This window comes from Micromys minutus, assembly GCF_963924665.1.
Source record: "Micromys minutus genome assembly, chromosome: 6".
NCBI classification, from domain to species: domain Eukaryota; kingdom Metazoa; phylum Chordata; class Mammalia; order Rodentia; family Muridae; genus Micromys; species Micromys minutus.
Window position 1 is genome coordinate 66,331,833 of NC_137975.1, and position 17,249 is coordinate 66,349,081.

At 38.0% G+C, this 17,249-nt stretch overlaps 1 protein-coding gene across 2 annotated transcripts in view; it reads right to left on the reverse strand.

The window, feature by feature from the left end:
- HECW1 (HECT, C2 and WW domain containing E3 ubiquitin protein ligase 1) overlaps positions 1 to 17,249 on the reverse strand; it is a gene marked incomplete at its 3' end in the record, with an annotated part of 297,921 nt that overhangs the window by 125,833 nt on the left and 154,839 nt on the right. For both annotated transcript variants that reach the window (XM_080917747.1, XM_080917746.1), the window contains exons 3-4: positions 15,406 to 15,513; positions 6,117 to 6,211 (exon numbers count right to left, since the gene is read on the reverse strand). In XM_080917747.1, coding sequence (XP_080773873.1) covers positions 6,117 to 6,211; positions 15,406 to 15,513 — 203 coding nt within the window. The remainder of the gene's footprint in view (positions 1 to 6,116; positions 6,212 to 15,405; positions 15,514 to 17,249) is intronic.

Genomic DNA, 17,249 nt, shown 5'->3' on the forward strand with positions numbered 1-17,249 from the left:
CAAAGTTTCTGTAATGGCTAAAGACACTGTCAAAAAAACAAAATGGCAGCCAACAGAGTGGGAAAAGATCTTTACCAACCCCACATCCGATAGAGGCCTAATATCCAAGGTATACAAAGAACTCAAAAAGCTAGACACCAGAGAATTAAACAACCCTATTAAAAAATGGGGTACAGACTTAAACAAAAATTTCTCAATCAAAGATTATCGAATGGCTGAGAAACATCTAAGGAAGTGCTCAACATCCTTAGCCATCAGGGAAATGCAAATCAAAAGAACCCTGAGATTCTACCTCACACCAGTGAGATTGGCCAAGATCCAAAACTCAGATGATAACAGATGGAAAAAGAGGAACACTTCTCCACTGCTGGTGGGGTTGTAAACTAGTACAACCACTCTGGAAATCAGTCTGGCAATTCCTCAGAAAATTGGACATAGTACTACCTGAAGACCCAGTTATCCCACTTATGAGCATATACCCCAGAGAACCCCCAACATACAACAAACACACATGCACCACAATGTTCATTGCAGCTCTATTTATAATAGCCCAAAGCTGGAAAGAACCCAGATGTCCTTCAGTAGATGAATGAATACAAAAATTGTGGTACATTTACAAAATGGGGTACTACTCACTATCAGAAACAATGACTTAACGAAATTCTTAAGAAAATGGATGCATCTAGAGAATATGATCCTGACGGAGATAACCCAGACATAATATGCAGTCACTGATAATGAGATACTAACCCCAGAAAACTCTGTACACCCCAGAAACAACTCACAGACTGTGTGAAGTTCAACAAAAAAAGAATATATTTTAATTAAAATAGAACTGTATCACATCCTTTTTTCCTCCCTACAGTCCCTCCTAGTCTCTCTCCTATCCCCTCAAATTAATGGCCTCTTTTCCTATATTATTGTTACATAAATACATATGTGTATATATATGTACCCACAAATACTTAATTACAACCTTAAAAATGTATTCGTAGACTTTTATGCAAAAATGCTGAAAATTTGTACATTTATCTTTGTTTTTTAAAATAAAGTAAAATAAAATAAAATAAAATAAAAATTAAATCTTAAAATCCAAAAAAGAAATGCATGACCATATGCCCTTCATTTAAACATACATATCTAAGAATTCTTTTGTTATTCATGAAATTTTTATTTAATGAATGTATTGCTGATGCCAGCTTTTATAGAACATTAAATAATTTAATTCTCTTAAATAGTGATTTTTTAATTTCTTGTTTGTGAATATACTGAAATAACCTAATTTTTCTAAGTATTTGGTTCTACATGCCACTTGGAATATTTAACGTGTGTCCTGATGTTGTACTCCATTTCTGTTTTATGAAAAAATCTGCTCCATCTATTAATTCTCCAATTGATATTTTCTGTTTATTATGGAAAGTTTCTAGTATTTTGCATAGACCTCAGGAAAAATAAAATAAAATAAAAATACCAAGAAACTTGCTTTTTTTCACTGTATGCTATAATTTTAAAATGTATCCTGCTGTAGATTAATCATACTTAATAAGTACATAATTTTATTAGAACTAGATAATATTCAGCTCTAAAGAAAAAAATGAAGCTAAGAAATTGCAGGGAAGTGGATGGAGTTAGAATATATAATGTTTTAGCAGGGTTATGCAATGTCAGAAAAGAATAAACCACATGTTCTCTCTAGGTCACAGATTTGCACACATTTAAATGTTGGTACAGTATACATGAAGAGAAAAGGGCCAGAAGAGCCAACTAAGGAGTGAGGAAGGCTGAATACAGGTAATGAGAAGGGTCATGAAAGAAGATACGAGACTAATTGTTTCTAGGTCTGGTTGTCATGGATTTTCTTGGGTGGTGGATAAGTGCATAGAATATACTTCATACTAACAGTGTAAATTGTAAACTTTAATGTGAAGCGTCATAGCATTTATTATTGACTGCAATTCTAACTGTATATAAGTTGCATGGACTTTGGACCTGCTTATTTTTGATGTGTGTATTCTTACTTACTTGCAATTTCTTTTATAAAAAGTTAAAAATAAATAACAAATAGGATTTGGCCTTTGCTGAAATATTGGGAGCAAACCCAAAGCCTGCCTTTACACCCACAGTTGGAAAAAATCCCTTAGCTTTTCTCTTAGAAATTGCTTCCCCTTTCTATCCTTGACTTTGTGGGATAGAGACAGAATTTAAAGTCATAACACTCAAAGTCATAAATATTCCATTAGAAAACAATTCTGGAATCTTCTAGTAAATATTTGGGCTGCACTAATCTTTTCTAGTTAGTTAATCATGTATGTATTCTAAAATTGTCATCTGAGAAAGGCTAACGGAAAGAGGTTTAATATTATATGATTATTTCAGAACCCTTGCTGGTATAGCTGGGATTATTTCATTTATAAACTAGTTTTATAACATTAGAAAATAAGTAAGATAACTTTTGTCTCATAGGATGATGAATGAAATTTTTTTTGTATTTATTATTAAAGGGACACTGCAACTATAAGTTATGGATGTGTAAAGGGGATGGAAAAACAGAATTAATTCACAAAACAATTCTAATCGACCTGGGGCAGTAGGTCAGTCACTGAAGTACTTGCTATGGAAGCATGAAGACCAGCGTTCAAGCATGTGGAAGACCAGACACGGTGGCAGGTTCTGGGATGCAGAGACAGATCTCTCAAACTTGCTGGTCAGTGAGCTCAAAATGCAATCCTCAGGCCCCAGTAAGTGTCTGTCTTTAAAAATTAAGTGGGTTGATTCTGAAGAACAATGTCTGACATTGACCTTTAGCTCTCACCCACACCTACAGGAGAGTACAAATGCACAAGCACACGAAAACAATGGACGAATTCAGTGAAAGGGGAAATGCCTAGTTGACATCTTCTGAGCATGGATAGATAGAGCAAGAAAGTCTGCTCTTAAAGTCTTTTATTTAGCAAAGTCTCCTATGGTTTGTGTTACAGTTTGTGCTCTTGGTTTGTGTTCATCTTGAGTGTCCCAGACTGACCCATAGAGTTAAAGGCTTGATTCTCACCACATGTGACCACCGGAAATTGTGAGAGTTTTAGGTGATGGGCAGAAGGCCGCCAGGGAAAGCCCTTGCTACTGGGATGAAAACCCACTCTCTTGCTGTTTCTCCTCAGCCATTATGAGATGGACCAGTGACATTCTGCCTCACCTAGACATGGAGACTAAGCAATCATAGAATAAAGCCTTCAAGACTGTCAAGTTCTTGTCTGAGTCTCAAACATTTTGACAGCAATAAAAATATGTTGCTACTATTAAAAGCCAAGTCAAAAGGCGCCCCCAAACTTAAACTTTCTATAAATTTCCTCCCAAAAAATTATCCCTAAAAATTAGTGTAGTACCAGCAATTATCAGTGAGAAAATAGGATTTAAAATGCATTCAAGCAAATTTAATTACATTTTTTTTCTTTGAAGCACCATGCTTAAGTTCCTGGATCAGATTACAAAGGTTTACATTAATTCAGAAGTTCACTGGATTTCACCAGTAAATGACTTGTGCTGCAAGATTAAAGCTAGGTTTGGTTTCTATTACACCGTATGTTCAAAGAAACTACTTGTTTTAAAAAAATGATAATATTTTAAAGCTGCAGTTAATTGAGAAGGATTTGCTTAAATTTTTTTGATCTGCCTTAATGTGATAGAAATCAAATAGAAAAATGCAAGAGAAGGAACCTTGAAAATGGTCTCATTCTATCAAGAAATAAGGGTGACAGCAGCATAGTCACCCTAAAAACTGCTTACACATTAAAATACGGTTTGCACAAAAGTCCTTTTCCAGTCCTTACACTGGACCTATATACTTAGTTTTAACATGGTGGTGAGAGCCCAGAACTACTCTGTATTCTCAGCATCACATGGGCTCACGGCTGGGCTCTCAGACAGAATTCACTGGGAGATAGAAGTGAAGTTCAGATACCGCCGAAGTCCATCTTGGTGAGTTGGTGACGTTTTTTTAAGGGGGGAGTTTACCAACATGGTGGTGCCATGATCCACAATTCACAGAAGAGGATCCTGTAGCCCACTGCCCAGCCTGCAGATGACTCAACTGGCCAGAGAGTATTCTTTCAAGGTATTTCCTTTTCTATTGGTCTTAGACTCAGCCTTACAGCTAGCTAGCTTACAACGTACTGTAAGGTGCTATGCAAGCTGCTAGGGAAGAAAATTAATCATCAGTTTTACCCAGCTGTGAATCCTAAAAGTTTTAATAGTGACTACTCTGGGAAGACATATGCACTTGTAGAATAGTGGCATGACCATTATGGGAAAAACTAGCAACTTTCTGATTGTGTTTTAGACCCACTCCACAAGACTCAGCCCATACCTGGTATCATTCTCCTAAATGTGCATAATATTAAACTGACTTTTTTTTTTTTTTTTTTTTTTTTTTTTTTTACACCATAGTCAATACATCTCTCATTCTGAGCAGCTCGTATTTGCAGTAGATGGTCATTAACTCAGTGACCTACAGCTGGTCAAGAGACTAAGAGATGACATCATTCTTAAGCTTAAAGGGAGCATGCTAGCACAGCCCACCAGGTGAGGGTCAGATGTCACTGTGGAATTGTGGAAGAAGGGGTAAAATGAGTGTAGGAGCCCGAGGCAGTGGGTGACTGTAAAGAAGGAATGTCTTCTCCACACAGCAGGGCAGCTAGCTGCACATGTGAGCTCATCTGTGCTTGTGATAGAATATTTAATATGCAGCTCCAGGTCGGACCTAATCCTACGGCGGTATGAGGAGCTGGGTACGAATTTCATCCCAAGATGTTGAGCTCTTGACACTTACTAGAAGAGCGAGAGCCAGTTTCCTCTAAGAATGTAGTCCCTAGTAAGGGAACCACTCTGCAGTGCAAAACTACACATCCCAAAATATTTAGGCTGCAAAATAAATTACTCTGAAGCTCGTGCACACTTTTAATTCCAGCACTCACTCTGTGAGTGATCTATATAGCAGGTTCAAGGACAGCTGGGGCTATGTAGAGGCACCGTGTCTCAACAAACAAACAAACAAACCAAGTAACCTCCCAATACAACAACAACAACAAAAACAACAACAACCCAGAAAACCATAAATTGTATTAAAAGAATAAAAATGACATAATGTTATAAAGTTGTGTGGGTAGGAGGGGAGAATGAATATGGGGACAGTTGTAAAAATTGGTGAAGGCAAAGACTGGGGGGGGGACTGAGGAAGTGATAATCTTATTCTTGTGGTGCTGAATAGAACCACACAGTAGAGAACAAAAGGCTGTGATTTCAATTCTGATGTACGCTTGGACTTGATGACGCACTGACATGATCTTAGGACTTAGTAGGCATAGGAAGAGTGATCTGTGTAAATCCAACTACATAGTTGGTTCCAGGACAGCCTGGGCTACATGGTGGGACCATGTCTCAAAATAATATAACCAACAATAATAATGTCAAAACCCAAATACACACACACACACAAAAAAAAAAAAAAAAAACAAAACAAAGCTGAATCCTGGATCTGGGATTTGCTAGCAGTTTTGCTTGAGTTACGTTGCTTTGGTTCACTTGTTGGATAGAGTCTGCATTTACCCAAAGAGTAATAAAGTGAGATTTTTATCTTTTCTAGGTCTATCATTTTATATGACTAAGATAAATTTGAGACAATACATTCTAATTAGTTAGTTTGAATTTATGTATAAAAAGAAATCAAAACATCAAAAATATAAATATCCAAAATCAGTTATTATAAACATGTTTGTTAAAGAAAGCTTCATACACTGGCACTAAGTTATCCCCATGGAAACATTTTGCTGAGGGAAATCCAGACACTTGGCATGTCTCTAACATTCGGGTTGCTTACACTCTGAAAAGGACAGCTTTTGGTATCTTTCTTTATCACTAGTCAGAGGTATGTGTGTGTGTGTGTGTGTGTGTGTGTGTGTGTGTGTGTGTGTACACTCATCTATCAATGTATCTTCATATATGTGTAGAGGTAATTGCGGATGTGTGCACGTGTATGGTTTGTGTGCATACACACATAAAAACACAGGAAAGCAAATAACTATGTGAGTTGGGTCTGAGCAGGAGGCAGAGCACTGACTTACAGGAGCTGCTGAGTTCTTGACAGTGACACTGGGGGTTGTAGCTCGCAGGGCCCCACTTACTCCATGGTAGTATTTGAAGCAGATCTTAGTTTCAGCTGAAAGACAAAAATAAAATGGAGCTGAGTCATTAGGGTAATCTTGGGCGAAATAGCCATAGTCCAGGGGGAATCTCTCCAGCAAGTGCAGACAGACTCCTCTCAAGAGCCGGCCTGCAACACTTAACAATGATGGTTTATATTGGTCCCCAGGATATGTCTGTCTTTCAAAAACTATGTCATAAAAATTGTGTGGGCTTTAGTTTTTCTGTACTCAAGTTAAATAAACCCATTACTTAAACATCTTGGCATCCCATCTACCTCACTGGATGTTATATCTGCAGTTCTAAGATTTTAGGTAGTTTAATTTCTTTGTACTTTCCTATCATATAATTTACTGCAACTAATATTGTAATAATTAAAAAAAGACTGAGCAGAAATACATAATAGGAAAACATATTTTTAAATTCCTATATTTGTCAGTGATAACATTTTTGTGGTTATAGATTTATATCTATAGATGGAAAACAGAACAGATATATTTTTGGGGAACCCCATTGGTGGTGTTGATTGATAATTTGTGAGATAATAAACAAATTACTTAACTTCCCGGTATTCCAGGTTCCTCATATGTAAATGGGACTCAAAATAACATTACTCTATATGTAGGCTGAGCATGCAAAAACAGAGTTTCATCAAGTGTTCAGAAAATGTCAGTGGTGGTAGTAATATGAAGATGAAGTAATATTTCTTAGCTAAAATATTTGGCAGGTTGTGCCTTTAAATCATCTTATTCATATAAATAATTTAATAAAAGTACTATTATGTTCATATGTAACAATATTATATATTAACTATATACTATATTAATTAGAACTCTGGGCATAGAAATCAGAGCACATGTGAGGATCTCAGGTTATCTGACATGCTACACAGGCAGCTGCTTTCAATTGTCATAGTTGACTCAAATCTAGGATACAGTAATGGTGTATCAAATAGTGTACCAAATACTGACTCCTTTTATATTTCTTATAGTGAGGAAAAAAACAGCCTTTACAGCCAGGGACTTCCCTTTAACAGAAATAGTGTGCTTCACTAATGGATATCTTATTAAAATAAGATAGTATTTTTTAAAGATTTATTTATTATATGTAAGTACACTATAGCTGTCTTCAGACACACCAGAAGAGGGCATCAGATCTCATTACAGGTGGTTGTGAGCTACCATGTGGTTGCTGGGATTTGAACTCAGGACTTCTGGGAAAGCAGACAGTGCTCTTAACCACTGAGGATCTCTTCAGCCCTAAAATGGTACTTATAAGTTTGAATTTGCTGAAATTGTTATCCCTTGGAAAAAAGCTTTTAGAGTTGGAAGTGTGGGTCTTGACTAGTCTCCTCTCAGCAATATCACGTCATTTCTACATTCCTTAGTGTTTTTTCCTCACCCTTGGTTCGTGAGAATAGTAGGACTGTGTTTTTCATTTAATGCTTTATTGATTCCTTGTGAATTTTGTATTATGAACCCCAATTCCACTCATCTCTCCATTGCTTCATATTATTTCTCCACCCTTGCAAACTCCTCCCTCAAAAGAAAAAAAAATCTTGTCGTGGAATTTTTAGTGTGTCACAGTGTGTCCCCACAGTATACCCTTCTGTTTACACATCTTTACAGGCAAATATTGATTGCAGCGAGTCCTTGGTCTGATTTGAAGCCTCTGGCTTCTGCTTTGCCATCAATACTGGATCCTCAGCAGGACTCCTCTTGATATCTTGTGGCCCTGTGTCACTGAGATCCTATAGCATCATGTGGCCCTGTGTCACTGAGATCCTATAGCATCGGATCTGCAGGACCTGCTCTTTCACCTACTCCAGCCCTTCGTAGAGGCATAGATGGGGTAGATTTGGGGGTGAGCCAACTCAAAGCCCTGGATCCAGGCCTAGGTGGCAGCTGAGCTAGCTGTGAGCCCACCATCTCTCCCTTACTCACATCAGGGGGAGCTCTCCAGCAGTGCTAGGGTTAGCTCACCGGTGCTGCAGCTGACAAGGAACAGAGCCAGCCCCCCCCCCCATGCACTTGGGACCTACTCACCTGGGCTCTTGCCAGCTGGGCCGGCTCTGGTGTGCTGGCCAGGTGAGGTGCAATGGGATTATTATTCGCTTTCTTCTTTTAACTTTCATCTTGGGGTTTAGGGCTTTGTTCACAGATGAAACTGTCAACTGTGGTATAGAAGGCACAGCAAGAGCTATGCTGACAGAGCTCCTACCAGATGGCAGGTGCAAGCACAGAGCTGGGGATTAAAGAAGTCTCTCTCAGGGGGCCTTGGGAAGAATGCTGGGTCTTTTGTGCAGTCAGAATTTTGTAATAATTTGCTTGGTGGGAATCCATGTAAACGTGACAGGTTATAAAAATACTACAGACTTGATAACTTAAATGATGAATACCTATTTCCCTATTCAGACTCAATGGCTTAGAAGACGAACACCTATTTGCTATATAGAACAAAAGTCTTAATAGACAGATACCTATTTGCTATGCAGAACCAATGGCTTTAAGTGATGAGCACCTGTTGGCTATCCTGGTGGTGTGCAAGTTCTTAGGTCAGAGTCTTGGGGCTTTTTTCTCTCAGCTCTCATCCTTGTTTTCAGATGACTGCCTTTTGTGTGCTCATATTAAAAGAGAAAGACTATGAGAAGTTTTGGTCTGTCACACAATTCTGCCACAATGTAATGTCTTCTCACAAACCAAAAGCAACTAATTATGGACTAGAGTCTATAAAATAAAGCTCTCCTTCTGTAAGTCATTCTCTTAGATGTATGCCACAGTAACATAGTCAATGCTGGCTGACACGCATATAATCTTACTGGGTTATCCAAAGCTAGTGTGGATAGCATCATTTACAAATGGCTTTACAGTTGTCTAGAGATATTTCTTAGGTGATGTCAGAAAGATCTGGGACTAAACTCGGGCCTATATTGTCCCAGGTAGAACAGATTGTTTGGAGCTGTGGTAAGAGTTTACAAGGGCACTCGTGAAGACTCCCTAATTTTCTGTTCTACCAGAAGCAGTTGGCATGACCATCAACATACCAGAAAGACAGTATAAGTTACAAATGTTGTGAAAAGTTGGGAACTGCTCTCAATTTCCCATTGCTCTTCTAGCATCTCTTCCCAGGCCCAATGAAAACAGGAAGCATTCCTTAACTTGGCTAGTCATAATTCCAGTGTGGATAGGGTGTCTTTTCTGAGAAAGTGAAACTATTTGTACAGAAAGGGGTACCTCACTTCCAATTCTTTACCACAAGAAGTCAGCTTGGTCAACCACGTTCTATCTGTGTGACACTCTCTTGACATGGGACTAACCCTAAACACCCTGGCCCTCTCCCTTTCCCTGATTTTTTTTTCTCTGTAAGGAACATTAAATTTTAGGCTCAGAGTTCATCTATAGGAAAGATTTCCATTATTCTTAGATTTATTCTGCTCACAGTGTTCCAAATATTCTTGTTGGTTTTGGTTAGGAACTTCTTACACTTGGCATGTTCTTTGATATATATATATATATATATATATATATATATATATATATATATATATAATTTTATTTAATTTTCTTTTTTTTTTTTACACTCCAGATTTTATTCCTCTCCTGTTCCACCCTGATTGTTCCCATCCCATACATGTTCCCTACCCTCTGTCTCCACAAGGATGTCCACATCCCCATGACCCTCCACTCCACCAGACCTCTAAACTCTCTGGGTCCTCCAGTCTCTTGAACATTAGGGGTGTCTTCTCTGACTGAACCCAGATCTGGCAGTCCTCAGTTGTATATGTGTTGGGAGCCTCACATAAGCTGGTGTATGCTGCCTGGTTGGTGGTCCAGTTTTAGAGACCTTGGAGGTCCAGGTTGATTGAGACTGTTGATCCTCTTATAGGGTCACCCTCCTCCTCAGCTAATTCTAGGTTTTCCCTAATTCCACCAAAGGGGTCAACAGTTTCTGTCCATGGGTTGGGTGCAAATATCTGCATCTGACCCTTCAGGTACACGTTGGATCTTTCAGAGGGCAGTCTTGTTAAGTTCCTTTTTGTGAGCACTCCATTGCCTCAGTAATAGTGTTAGGCCTTGGGGTCTCCCCTTGGGCTGGATCTCACTTTGGGCCTGTCATTGGACCTCCTTTTCCTTAGGTTCCTCTCCATTTTTGTCCCTGCAGTTCTTTTGGACAAGAACAAATATGGGTCAGAGTTTTGACTGTGAGATGGAAACCTCAGTCGATGCCCTGTCTTTCTGCTGGAGGTGGGCTGTACAAGTTCCCTCTCCCCACTGTAGGGCATTTCATCTAGATTCTCTTGCCTTCCAGATTCTGGTACATTCTGGAGTGTCTTCCCAACTTCCTACCTTCTGAGGTTACCTGTTTCTGTTATTTCTGCTGCTGCCCAGGGCTTCTGTCCTTTTTCCCCACCCAATAGCAGATCATGTTCCCCCTTTTTTCCCCCCATTCCCTATCCCACTCAGGTTCCACCCTCACTTCCTCCTTGTGATTGCTTTCATCTCCCTCTCATGTAGGATTGAGGCATCTTAACTTGGGCACTTCAGCTTGTTGATTTTGCTTTGAGTTCTTTAGACTGTATCTTGGGTATTCTGTGCCCCCTTTTTTGGCTAATATCCAATTATTAGTGAGTACATACTAGGCAAGTCATGTTCGATCTGAGTTACTTCATGAAGGATGATATTTTCTAGTTCCATCTATTTGCTTACAAAACTCAGGATGTCCTTGTTCTTAGTGGATGAGTAGTGTTCCATTATGTAAATGAACCACATTTTCTGTATCTATTCTTCTGTCCTTTGACATCTGGGTTGTTTCCAGCTTCTGGTTATCACAAACAAGGCCACTATGAACATAGTGGTACATGTGCCCCTGTGACAAGGTGGGGCATATTTTGGGTATATTCCCCAGAGTGGTAGTATTGCTAGGCTTTAGGTAGATCTATTTTCAAGTTTCTGAGGAACCTTCAGATTGATTTCCAGAGTGGTTGTACCAGTTTGCAATCCCACCAACAATGGAGGAGTGTTTCTCTTTCTCAGCATCCTTGCCAGCATGTGCTGTCACCTGAGTTTTGATCTTAGCATTCTGGTTGATATAAGGTGGAATCCAAGAGTTGTTTTGATTTGCATTTCTCTGGTCATTAAGGACTTTAAACATTTCTTTAGGTACTTCTTGGTTATTCAAGATTCCTCTGTTGTGAATTCTCAGTTTAATTCTGTACTCCATTTTTTTTAATTGTTTTTTTTTTTTTTTTTTTTTTTTTGGTGGCTAGCTTCATGAACTCTTTATATATTTTAGATATTAGCTCTCTGTTGGATGTGGGGTTAGTGAAGTATCTTTTTTCCCCAATATGTAGTTACAAATTTGTCTTATTGTTTGTGTCCTTTGCCTTGCAGAAGTTTTTCAGTTTCATGAGGTCCCATTTATCAATTCTTGATCTTAGAATGTAAGCTATTATAGTTGTGTTTAAGAATTTTTCCTTTATGCCAAGGAATTCAAGGCTCTTTCCCACTTTTTCTTCTATTTGATTGAGTGTATCTGGTTTTATGTTGGGGTCCTTGAGCCACATATACTTGAGCTTTGTGAGAGATGACAAATATGGGTCTATTTTAATTTTTCTAAATATAGCCAGCTAGTTATACCAGAACCATTCATTGAAGATGCTTTCTTTTTTCTATTGTATATTTTTGGCTTCTTTGTCAAAATCAAGTGTGCATAAGTTTGTGGTTTTATTTCTGGGTCTTCAATTCTATTTCCATTGATCAATATGTCTGTCTCTGTACCAATACCATGCAGTTTTTATCACCATTGCACTGTAGCAGAGCTTGAGGTAGGGATAATGATTCCTCCAGCTGTTCTTTTATTGTTAAAAATTGTTTTCACTATTCTGTATTTTTGTCTTTCTGGATGAATTTGAGAATTGTTTTTTCCATGTCTTTAAAGAATTGTGTTGGGATTTTGATGGGGATTGCATTGAATCTCGAGATTGACTTTGGTAGGATGGCCATTCTCACTATGTTATTTCTGTCAATCCATGAACATGGGAGATCTCCATTTTCTGAGATCTTCGACTTTTTTCTTGAGAGACTTGAAATTCTTGTCATACAGATCTTTCACTTGTTTAGTCAGAGTTACCCCAAGGTATTTTATATTATTTGTGGCTATTGTAAAGGGAGTTGTTTCCCTAATTTCTTTCTCAGCCTGTTTATCATTTGTACAATCAGTAGCCTTCCCTGTATTACTTTAAGAGACCTATTTATTTCCTTTTTAAGGGCTTCTATCTGTTTGTGTTTTCCTGCACTTCTTTAAGGGAATTCTTTATATGTTCTTTAATGGCCTATATGATTTCAGGACATGGGATTTAAGGTCACAGTCTTACTCTTTAGGTGTGTTAGGGTATCCAGAGCTTGCTGTAGTAGGAGAACTGGCTTCTGATGGTGCCATATTGTATTGCCTTATGTTGATTATGTTCTTGAACTTGCTTTTGCCATCCAATAGTGTCTAGTATTGGTTGGCCTGAGTGTCCTATGTTGGAGTAGGCCTCGCAAGAGGCAGCTGTGTGTGTTGGGTTAGAGCCAGTGTCTTGGGAGGAAGTCTGGGTGGGGAATAGTGTACTGCTATTTGAACACTGCTCATACAAGCATGGGCCAGAAGGATGATGGAGCTCTGGCTAGGCAGGGCAGTGCTCATGACTCCTAGGCTTTCAGGTGGGGGTACTGGGTCAGGGGCATGAGGGCGTCTCACTTGTGTGTCTCAGATTAGACCCAGCCTGTTTGGGGTAGGATGCAATGCACTACTTTGTAACCCGGTAATGGTATTTATTACAACAGCAGAAAAGTGATACAGAAAGATTTTACTGAGTTGTGGAGGTTGCTCTTATTGTTCAAAATAAATTCAACACTGCAAACAAAGAGATTACTGAGGTCCAACTGAGGTGTCTGGTCAAGGCAAACTTTAGGTTTTACTGGGTGGAGAGAATTGAAACATCTGCATAAAAGTATTACAATTAGGAAAGATAAAATTTTAATCCCTGTCTACAACACAAGTTTATAGTTTGATAAAAGACTCATATTTGATATTTTTTACACTGTTATAAACCCGACCGTATGGGTTTTATGCCTTTGGTGGACTACCTTGTGGAATCATTTGAAACTTTGAGTACAAAAGTCATTGAGTGGTGTGTGCAGAACATAATGGACAATTCATATGCACACTTATAAGTCAGTAGTGTTGAGATAAACACAGACAGTGGAGGCTCAGCTTATCAAGCTTTGGGTGGAAGCAAGCTATCTACCAGGATCTGGGATAAGTTATTTATAATAAGCACTGGCTGAAAAGTCTAGTGGCATTATGTCCATGTCCTAAGGACAAAAGATTGGGTTGATAGGGAATAATTGGTAGATTTTATATTTATTGTGGGAGGGTTGATTATAATCAAAATATAACCCATGAAGTTATGAAAGAATTTATATAAGAATAATTAGATATATGTTATTATACATTACATGTTATATTAATTATATATTACATGTTATACATTATATACTACACACTACATATTATATATTATATACAATATACAATAATATATATTATATATTATTTATTATACATATAAGATTACATTAAGGACATTTAAAAATGCTTTGTAAAATCAATAGCTGTATCTTTGCATCTATCATTAAGAACTTGTACTATACTTTTACATTTAGTTATTTTTTTTAATGTCTATTTCAAAGTTATTTACCATTTGGAAAAAAGAAATAGGTCTACAGTATGAAATGGAAAACTCCAGACTTCCAGTGCAGGCTGGCTTGAAGTCAACGATGATGTTGGACAATTGCTATTAATATAATTTTTCTCCTTTTTTCTTACTGAAAATGTAGAGGCTTCTGCTGAGTGTCATTTGTTGAGTTATCTTTACATATTAATTGACATGTTCTTTTTGACAAGTGATGCCATTTATGGGAAGTTGAATTGTCATGACTAAGGCAAGGCTTCTAGGGAGGTAGAAAAGTGGCTGAGGACTAAGTTGTAAGAATTATGGTCTATTCCATTTTTGTCATGTTTGTTTAAATGAATAAAAATATGATAAGTGGAAGAAAGAATTAAAAATGTCATTTTATGCTCTAGTTGTCTTTAACTTGTTGATATATTAAGGTCATGGTATGACACTGGATGCTCTATTTGGATGGGCTAGGAAGCAGTTTTCATTAGACAAGAGATCTGAAAGTTGCATTTCTCAGCAGAACTATCAGTGCCTTTGATACCACCTAGAGAATGGTAAGTCCTCTGGGCACATGGTCTGGTTTATCAACTTGCTTCTGAAAAGTACAGGGGAGATGTACTCTCCATGCAAAAGAAAAAATTATATCTGTGAAAAAGATAGTCTGTATGTCTCTCTCTCTCTCTCTCTCTCTCTCTCTCTCTCTCTCTCTCTCTCTCTCTCTCTCTCTCTGTGTGTGTGTGTGTGTGTGTGTGTGTGTGATCAAATGTGATAACACATGTACAGGATATCAAGTGTACAGGAAATGCATCTATATGGGGACCTGTGGAAACAATCCTATCAAAACTCTAGACAGGTTTTATTTCTAAGGACAGAAGAAAATTTAGAAAATGTATCAGTAAGGTGCAGTACCAAGCTTATATATTCAGAAATGTAAGAAGATATGTAGTCAAAGAAATTACCTGATATTAATGGTATGTAATCTGAATCCTATACAAGTGTAGCAAGATCCAGAAGCTGGTGGGGGATTTGAAATTCCACCAACATTCTAGTGTGTGGACAGTGAGCCTGGAGGAGTGTGGGTACACAAAGGCAAAACTAAAAGGCATGACAGAAGGTGAGATGATAGGGTTTAATCTATCAGTTAATTTAGACAAGATATGAAAGCCTAAAGGACATGCACTAAAGCGCCCTGAATCTAGAGGCTTGCAGACATGAACCTTCATAATATTATTTTAATATTATGAAGGTTCATGTCATAAAAAAGTGACATGATAGATATGCACAGCTATTTTGCAACTGTCATAGAGCTATCTACTGAAAATCATTTTAGTGCTCTCATTAAACCTGCCTCTGCTTTTACATGGCTCCTAAGCAGAGGCACATTGTTAAGTGGAATCATCCCAATAGAATAAAAAAGAATAGAGTTGAATTCTGACCCACTGTGTCTGTGGGGCCATAGGAATGTGGAGTGTGGTGAATGTACTTACATTCCACAAAGTAAGAGCTGGCATCAATCTTCCAGATGATCTGGCCTCTGTGGGAACCATTGACTCCACGGTTCTTATAATCCAGAAAGTTTTCAGATGAGACTTCACCTATAGTGCAGTAGGAAAAAGTAGAAGAGGAGAAGCACATCAAGCAACAGCATATTTAGGTGCAGCAAATCAAAAGAGCAAAGGATAAAAATACTAACACTTGGAGCCATATAGAGGGCAGGGACTATTCAAGGACACCGTCAGGACAGCGTGCTCTTTTCCATCCAACCCTTGGAAAATGAATTTTCTTTATCATCTCCATAAACAGGAAGCAATAATCACTGACAAATACTTTAATAGCTCTTAAATTATTTTTTAAACTTGTTTTTAGTTGTACAAAATACATAAAAGTTTTTTTTAAAAACTTTTTTCTTGATTTGTGAATGAAGAGATTTAGAGAAGATATCTAAAGGTGCTTGCCTTCTAGCGTCTAACTCTCTCTCATAGGTTCTACACCACTTTTTATCATCTCTTCTTCATCCTGGGCCTCCTTACACCTTTCATTTTTAAAGTTTCACCCAACAGAGCCATACAAGGTCATTTGGATACAGGTATACAATGTGCTTTAATTGTACTCCCATCCATACCTTGCCATTCTCTACCCTGCTTGATTTAATTTTCTTCATTCTCTAGTTTGTTTCTATTTTCAACACACACACACACACACACACACACACACACACACACACACACACACACACTGGCTTAATCTGTGTATTATAATGATCTCCAGTTTTGTGTAAACAACATGACTTCATTCTTCTTTAATAGATAAAAAATATATCTATCTATCTATCTATCTATCTATCCATCCATCCATTCATCCATCCATCCACCCTCCCATCATCCGTCTGTCCGTCCATCCATCCACCCACCCACCCACCCACCCACCCATCCATCCACCCTCCCATCATCCTTTTGTCCGTCCACCCACCCACCCACCCACCCACCCACTCACCCATCCATCCATCCATCCATCCATCCATCCATCCATCCATCCATCTATCTATGTATCTATCTATTTATCTATCTATCTATCTATCTATCTATCTATCTATCTATCTATCTATCTATCTATCTACCTACCTACCTATTTTTTAATCTATCTATCTATTTGCATGTATTGTATTTCCCTTTAAAATGTATTTATTCTTATTTTATGTTAAAACATTGGCGTTTTGACTGCAGATGTCTCTATGAGGGTGTCAGATCCCCTGGAGCAGAGTTACAGACAGTTGGGTGCTGTTGGTTGTTGCCATGTGGGTATTGGCAACAGAATCCAGGTCCTCTGAAACAGCAGCCGGTGCTCTTAACAGATGAGTCATCTTTCCAGCAATGTACCATGTTTTTTTAATTTATTCTTTTTTTATTAGACACCAAGGTTAGTTCTACAACTTTGCTCTTGTTAATAAGGTTATGGCTAGGAAGCATTAATGTGAAAATATCTCCATGATAATTGACATGGATGCCAAGATATATATGTAGGTCATTTGAAAGCTCTAGGTTTGTGAAGAAATTCCATACTGGTTTCTACATGTCTAAAGTGGTTTATATTCCATGAGCAGGGAATAAAGAGTTCCTTATGGTCTGCATTCTTGGCAATTCTTGGTCTTTGTTCTTATTATGACTGCCATTCTGAATGGGTGTGGTGTAATTCCAATGTCTCTTATATTTGTATTTTTCTGATGGTCAGTGATTTTGAACCAATTTCTTGGCAATGTATATTTGGCTAGAGAAGCCTAAAGGTCATATAATAACAAAATGCATCATAATTTGGCTCTGCTTGGTCATTTTTT